Consider the following 7,827-nt stretch of genomic DNA (forward strand, 5'->3'; position numbering starts at 1 on the left):
TGGTTTTCTTCTTTTCTTTAATAGTTGGAGAGAAATCTTTGGGTTGTAAGCTTTTAGTAGGGTTATTGCAGTTGACAGGAATCTGGACAAGCAAACATGAACATGATGCAAAAATCCACAAGTAGGGTCTTTGGTGGCATGATTCACTTCATGAAGCTAAACATGCAGCTAGATGTGCTATAAGAAACAGGAAGCTTTCACTTTTAAAAGCTTATAAACCATATTTCAGAAGAGGCTGGATGCCTAGTCAATTCTTTAAATCAACTTTCAGAAATACTCATAACTTTAATAAACAGAAGCCAGTATTGAGTTCATTCACTTGATACTGCTAACAGTTGGAGCGTGACACCTCTCCTTGTTATGTCCATATCTGTATGTTATTTGAAAGTTGCACCAACAAGCAACACAGATAATGATAACCCAAGAAAAGAAGTAAAGGAAGAGAGAGAATTAAAATAATGCACTCCAAATACAAATACTGCCAGTAATTAAAATGAGACAGGAAAATCTGCTTGCAAATAGCGTATTGTTCAAAGCTAGCATTACAAAATGGTGTCCTTTCTGGTTTGGGGGGTTTTTTGTTTGTTTTTTTTTTTCCCCCAGAGATGTCACCCGGAAAGACCAGGTGACAAAATTCAAGTAAGTCTTAGCAAGGACACCAAAAGTTTGGTGTCAGTGCAATACCCACCTAAATTGCAGAGGATTTACACATTTCATAGCTTAAAATAGACCATGTCTTTGCAAGAAGCGCAGCACCATGACTTTGCATATCTTCCGTGGGTTTTATGATGTGTTAGCAGCTAAACGTGCTATAAAAACTGAGGTTTTCACTTTTAAAAGCTTATAAACCACATTTCATAAGAGACTGGATGCCTATGCAATTCTTTTAATCAACTTTTAGAGTTACTCATGCAAATGAAGATGCCAGCTTTTTCCCACAAGATCTATGGTGCATCAGTTACAGAGTCTCCACCACTTCTCAGGAACCAAAATTTACTTTCAAGCCTGGGCCTTTATAACTAGGGTCACTGCCAAATCCAGGTCTCATGAATCACAATACTTTTCACTTTTGGTTAGTCACCATCACTTCAAACCAACATTCCTCTTTTGATGTTGTGCTTGATTAGCTAGTTTTCGCAGTGTACTTTTTCCCTTTAGTGAACGTCCTAGATAGCATAACTAAGCTTTTTGCAGGAATCTGCATTTTATAGTCAGCCTTCAGAGGATGCTAAATTTAAGAGTAAGGAAACAGTAATTAAAAGTGATTAGTGCAAGAAGCCTCGATACTATGAAATGTGGACTCAATTGTCCTTGACACAGGCAGAACGAGGCAGCAGGTTTTGGTTTTGATTATAGCTTTACTTGCGATTTTAATAAACATGAGCCAGTATTCAAACTTTTAATATCCTGCTGCTTAACTATTTCCAAAAAGCAATCCAGCTCTTTTAAACAGCCCTTGTTTAAAAATTTTAATTTGTTTGGCTCTGTCTCTGCTTAGAGAAGTTGTAGCCTCACGGTAACTCTTTTATAAGTTCATTTCCAGAATCACAAGCAATTGGGTTTTTTTCAGCTAAGTGTTTCCGCATGTGCCAAAAGTGTCAGGCTGACAGCTTTCCTGCACCGTTTTATCTGGTTCCCACAGCAAGTATGAGAGACAAACACAGGAATGTGTCTAGTGCTGACTATGCCCATCAAGGATACAATGATACTTACAGCTCTTCCAGGAAGCGGAGATTGTGCACGGGGTTTGAGGGCAGCTTAGTAATGTTGTTCATACTGAGATCACTGTAGGGGAAAAGAGACAGAGACTTAATATGGCATGCCACAACTGTGGTATCCAGCTGTTCATTCCACACATTTTTAAGTACTACTTTAACAAAAATTAGTCCCTCTGCCAGAACTGATGAATCATTACCTAGTTAGCACATTAAACGTTCTTCTTTCATACGAACACAGCTTTGTCAAACCAAATACAGGCTGTAGCATGTTCCTGGTTTCCAAAGATTTTGGAATGTTTTATCGCGCTCTATAAATCAGCTGGAACACTAAACAACCCTTTCGGTCTATGTAATTTAAATAAACCGCCGTACTGTATTAAAATTTACTTGGAGTAGTAAAGGAAAACTACTACGATATTTGTTGTTGTAGTGCTGTAGCACACTTGGTTTACTGAAGTAGACAGGGAAAGGTGTACAAATATACACTATCTGCATCATTCTTTGTATTTCGTGAATATGAAAACATTTTTATTTTGCTGTACAACCTGCTGCATGGTCACACTGATTTGCCTTGCCTTACATTAGGCACCTCAGGTGTCCCCAAAGTCCAACTTATCTTGAGTCAAAGAAACAATATATTTTTAAATAATAAACGTTCCTTTTTTAGAGTGCTCTTTTTTTTGCAGGTTCTCAAATTGCATTAAGTAAGAGAAATGAACCATAAAACAAGGGTGTAATGTGATCCTGCTCTGTAGCACACTTCCTGGTGGGGTTCCATGGTAGTTCCTGGCACAGGAAACAACCAACCATATCAGCTCTGTCAGAGCTCATTCAAGCTACATTTCAGACTAAATTTCATATAATACCTTTTTATTCTTAACATGCTTTTTCATTGTTTTCCCCATGCCCCATATATCTATATCTGTATCATTATGATTGCTTTGCATTAAGGATAAAAACTGTAAACAGACTGCCTGTGTGGAAGATACAACTATTTCAAAATTCCCGTAGACTGTTAAAAGTATCAACCGTTATGTGCCAATTTAAAACTCCCCACTATTTAAACATATATTTATATATCTGTAGCAGTGCTTATAGTTTCCAGCTACTTTGTGTAGTATTTAGATAACTTTATTTCTTCCAGCTGTTGAGACCTTACAAGGTAAATAAGTTATCTGTACTTTGGTGGGTAGATGCCCTATTCCTATTCCATTTAGTTCTTATTACTTACAGTCTGTTTCACATTGTAGAATATATGCTTTTAGTCAGCAAAGTTAATTTTCATGTTTGATCTTTTGCTGGATTTTAAAATGTATAATTTAAAAACGTATTTCATATAGAGATTTTGAAATAAAGGAAATGTGTTAATACTTTACAACAATTATCAAATCACAGTTGGGTAAGGTCTTTGCATTCGCTTCAAAATTAAGGTATAATTTGAGAACTGTGTACTTATGAAATTCATTCTTTCCTGTAATACTTTGTCACCTAATTTTTTCATACCATTTAGCAGGTTATTACCCTTTCACTTTGATAAAGGCTCAAAGGATTTATTCTGGCAAAGGAACAACAACATGGATTTACTTGGCAAAAGAAAAATTCACCCAGGTAGTGAATCATATATTACTGAATATTAAGACACACCCAGTATTTTCACAATATAATTCTGATTGTGAGATTTTCAACACGTCTTAACGGGTTTTTGTAAACATATCAAATCACATTTTAGTCTTAAGGAGCCAGCCGTGGTGGAAGCTGGGCCTGATGCCATCTTCAGACAGACATGTGTTTAGGGCGTTCTACAAAATCAGCATTAACCAGTGCTCTGAATGACCAGGGAAACTTGAAGCTTGTTTTTCTAGCATATTAATTTATATTAGTAGAAGACAGTGCTTGTAGTAGGCAGTCTACTTGCATTACCCACAGGACCCCGTGATGACACCAATCACAAGCAAGATATAGATCAGACCCCAATATCTTAAGAGGATCAGAATAAGAACAGGTGATTTTCATTATGTGCTTTGAGGCACAATAAGAGCATCAACAACACACACACTTCTCTTAAAAACATCTTTAGACCCTGGAGGTGGATCTACCAACAGTGAACTCCAATGCCCTAGTCTCCTCTTCGGACTCTATTTGTGGTAAAGTATGAACTCCACACTGTATGATGGAGGAGAACCATTTATTTCTCAAGGTCAACACTGCAGCAATTGCTAGCTGTTTTTAAACCTACCAGTTAAATAACCTCATTCTGTTATATGGGTTCCTTATTTCACAGATTATTCTTTTCTTGGAATATAAAGTACAAAGATCTTTTTGTGCAACAGAACTACTAAACATTACTTACACATGTTTCATAGAATCATAGAATCATTTAGGTTGGAAAAGACCCTTAAGATCACCCAGCTGAACCATTAACACTACCAAGTCCACCACTAACCATGGCCCTAAATGCTACACCTACATGTCTTTTAAATACCACCAGGGACGGTGGAGGTAACAGAAATTATTTCCAAACTTGTTCAATAACATCTTTCCAAACTAATTTTTAACACAGTAGTAACTAACACACAGGCCATTCCAGTCTATGTCACCAATGTGTTACTGCTGTAGCTGTAAGAGTTTAAGAATATCAGGGAGTCTACTGTAAGGAGAGAAGTACCTGTGATACTGCTGAAAAAACTGAAAAACTTTCAGACACAGGAATCAAAAATCTCTACTTCTTCCAACTGTATCATTTGGCTAAATAGGCAACATTATTTCTCCCTAAAAACTCACATCACTTACACTGCAAAGCAGTAGCTTGTCTGTGCTTACCGTTTTTAGATTCAGAATACTCTTTTGGGTCAGAATCACCACAGATGCATTTCACCCAATTTTGTTTCACCGAACTACCTAAGGGACTTATGAGGAAGTCCCATGACCCAGAACTACTTCTGAGAGGATGTGCAGAGGAGTTAATGCAACACAAGCAGTCACTGGGGCTCATGTGAGCAATACTGAGAAGTTTGGGATGCTGAGCAGAAATGCCTCACAGTGCTCCAGAGACAAAAAAAAGGAGGTCTTGGCAAACATGCCAGCCTCTGGACCATATTGCTGAGAAGACATAGCTAGGATAAGATTTATGGCCATCAGCTAGACCAAGCACAACTAACAGCCAGAAAGAGATAGTTCATAAATTTTGTGCTTGCATATTATTACTATGAAAAATAGTAACAATTGTAGTGGGTAAGTCTTGTGGCCTGCACCTGCAATGATTTCTTTCCAAAAAGTGCATCAAACGATATTTCTGATTGCTTCTTTCAGTGCTAGCCTGTCAAAAGTAGCAATTTGCTCTCTAGAAAAAAGAAGGGGGTGAAAGATGGCTTGCATATCAGGATTTGTATTGTAATGATGAAAAATATTAAAATCAAGGTACAAGCAAACCAGTTAAAACTGCAAACATTTCTTGTCAAACTTGGTAGACTCATAAGTTACAGTGATGAAAAACAATTATTAGAATAATGAAAATCTTTAAATAAGAACTGCTCTTACATCCCACCACCAAAGCACATGCAAACCCCACCAATGCCAGTGGGAATGGCATTGTAAGAGTCCACTCTGAGCTTTAAAATGCTCCTAATGTAAACAGCTATAATACCAGACCTACCTTTATGAAAACTACCTGTGCCATGAGCTGATGTGCTGTACAGGAAAGGCTATTTTGAACAGTCAAATGAACACATCGTCTGTTCTTCCATCAGCATTCCTGTAGCCTGTTTCCAATTGCTGACTATAAAAGTAATGAACCAGCAACTGAAACCTTTATCTTTTCAAAAGATAAGAAGTTTTACCTCAATGACTGCACTGGCAACACGGCTTACTATAAGGATATCTTAATTATACTCTGTACCAGTCAATCCCCATTCTGTGTCACCATAGACAAAATGAATGCTCTCTGTGATGAAATCCTTGAAGAAGAGACAATGCTGCGAAATACACCATGCATATATCTGTTTTTTCTTGGTGACTATATGGGCAAATTCTGAGCATTTACAAAACAGGGTCCAAGAAAGCAAATACAACAGGTCTTTTTTACCACCCAGTTCTGTAGTCCATGTATATACACGCTGAAAAAATATCCAGTTACCATCTTAAAAGTGAGTAGTTCACAATAAATTCCCCAAAGCCAGTAAAACCAGTTAAGTGAACTAATCCTTAACATATAATAGCTGAGTCTGGAGGCCAAGTTACTAACCTGTTATTAGCTGTTATTACAAGAGATGTTTTAGTGACTATTCGGCTTGAAAGAACAGTTTTCCACATTATATTTATGTCTTCAAAGAGAGAACAGAAATCTGTCTTGGGATATATGCAAGGCTTCTATTGGCTTTCACTAACCTGTTAATCTGCTATTAGGCTAAATTTCTATTATACTGAATGGTACAAACTTGTCTACCCATTGCAGGACTAATACAACAATCCAATATTAAAGACAAAGAATTTTGTAGCCTAGCCTTTTTTTTTTTTAATAGTTGCGACCTGTTTGGTTTTTAGAAAATGATCAAGACTTATTATTAGTATTATTAATAATTTTTCCTCTAGGCCTGCTTTAACCCAATAAGATGTGTTAATGATTATTTTTATAGAAGTCTTTGAAAGATAATAATAAAAATACTCACATGAAAATACATAAAAATACTGACAGTAGACTGAAGGTACTCCCTGAGTTCTCACCAGCTGAAAACAGTTCCTAAACTAAGACAATTTCCTTAACCCATTTGCAGCAATCCTATATGTAGTAAAAAATAATACAAAGGGATGAGAATTATATGGCTCTTCCCTTGCCGTGTCTTTCTTTTTAACACTCTTGTTTCTACTGTTGGCAGAATACTTTATGAGCTCCACTGTGTGATGGAAGAATATGCTAGCTACACGTCATCTACTAATGCAAATGTTTCTCTACGGATATTAAAAATAACTTCATCTGCCACAACTACTAAAAGCAGATAAATCTATTTGGCAACACTGTAGTAGTAGTAGTAGTAGTAGTAGTAGTTCCTATTTCTTACAAATAAATTTCCATAGCATGTTTTCAATTAAGGGTCTCAATAAATAGAGTAATAGTTACCATCACTTTACAGAAGGGAAACTAAGACACCTAATGGCGAAGTGACATTCTCACAGTCAAGCAGCAGGATATATGGAGGAACCAAACACTGATGATGATTGTACAGTGCCCTTTTCATTAGATCACACTGTCCACCTCATGGCATTTACACCGTTTTTCCAAATGGTGACAGCATAAGCTGTCAATAGCCTCACGAAACAATGACCATATTTTCATAATGGTCCTAGCTAACATGATCTTCCAAAATCAACAGGAAAATTGGTAGCCATGTATTTGCATGTTTAATACACCCATGAGTATGGTGTATGAGTATGCATAAATACGCACTGCAAGCGCTTCCTGACAATTAAATCATAGCATTTCTTCTCACAACTACATTCAAACTTCATCTGTGGTTCTTTGAAAGACTCTGTAGTAAAGTACAATTAAGATGTGAACTTCCACTAAATGATTCACATTTGAAGCAGTACATCTTTGTATTTAGAAAAATCTTCTGGGAAAAAAGTAATAGATTTGCAGGAAGAACAAGTAAAAAGACAGAGTTACAATAGACATTACTCAGAGTAAGCAATCTCTCTCAAGGTATTCACAATAAATAATACGTGGCAACAGAATGGATATTTCTGCACTTCTGCACACTGATAATGACAAATACTAAAATTAAGTATTTAAAAATTCATTAGCCCATGTAATATTATTTGCAACAGTAAATTATCAGCAGCTATCCCATTGATATTTCCCATTTTATACTTTAACAAATTAACACAGAAGAGATGCAAGGCTAAAACAGGACTGCTTGTTAACTCATTTTTTACAGAAAATTTCTGTTACTTGACATTGAAGTTCATCTAGAGACATCTTTGCATTAAAACACACTCTGCAAAAAACAAATGACATCGTGTGGTTGCATGAGAATAGACCCTGCTGTGAGAGTATGTGTGCCTGTGCACCTCACAAAGACCTCTGTGCCAGTAAATGGACAGTACTCCCACTATC

At 36.6% G+C, this 7,827-nt stretch overlaps 1 protein-coding gene across 2 annotated transcripts in view; it reads right to left on the reverse strand.

Moving 5' to 3' along the window:
* LGR5 (leucine-rich repeat containing G protein-coupled receptor 5) overlaps window positions 1-6,085 on the reverse strand; it is a 56,234-nt gene extending 50,149 nt beyond the window's left edge. Inside the window, exons 1-2 of one of the 2 annotated variants that reach the window (XM_010139196.1) lie at window positions 6,043-6,085; window positions 1,714-1,792 (exon numbers count right to left, since the gene is read on the reverse strand). In XM_010139196.1, the coding sequence (XP_010137498.1) occupies window positions 1,714-1,775 (62 nt within the window). In that variant the 5' untranslated portion in view covers window positions 1,776-1,792; window positions 6,043-6,085. Of the gene's footprint in view, window positions 1-1,713; window positions 1,803-6,042 lie in introns of those variants that run through there. The other variant, XM_010139197.1, reaches the window with a different exon arrangement.
* Window positions 6,086-7,827: the final 1,742 nt, after the last annotated feature.

The sequence above is a fragment of the Buceros rhinoceros genome, unplaced genomic scaffold (genome assembly GCF_000710305.1).
Source record: "Buceros rhinoceros silvestris isolate BGI_N320 unplaced genomic scaffold, ASM71030v1 scaffold47, whole genome shotgun sequence".
Lineage (NCBI taxonomy): Eukaryota > Metazoa > Chordata > Aves > Bucerotiformes > Bucerotidae > Buceros > Buceros rhinoceros.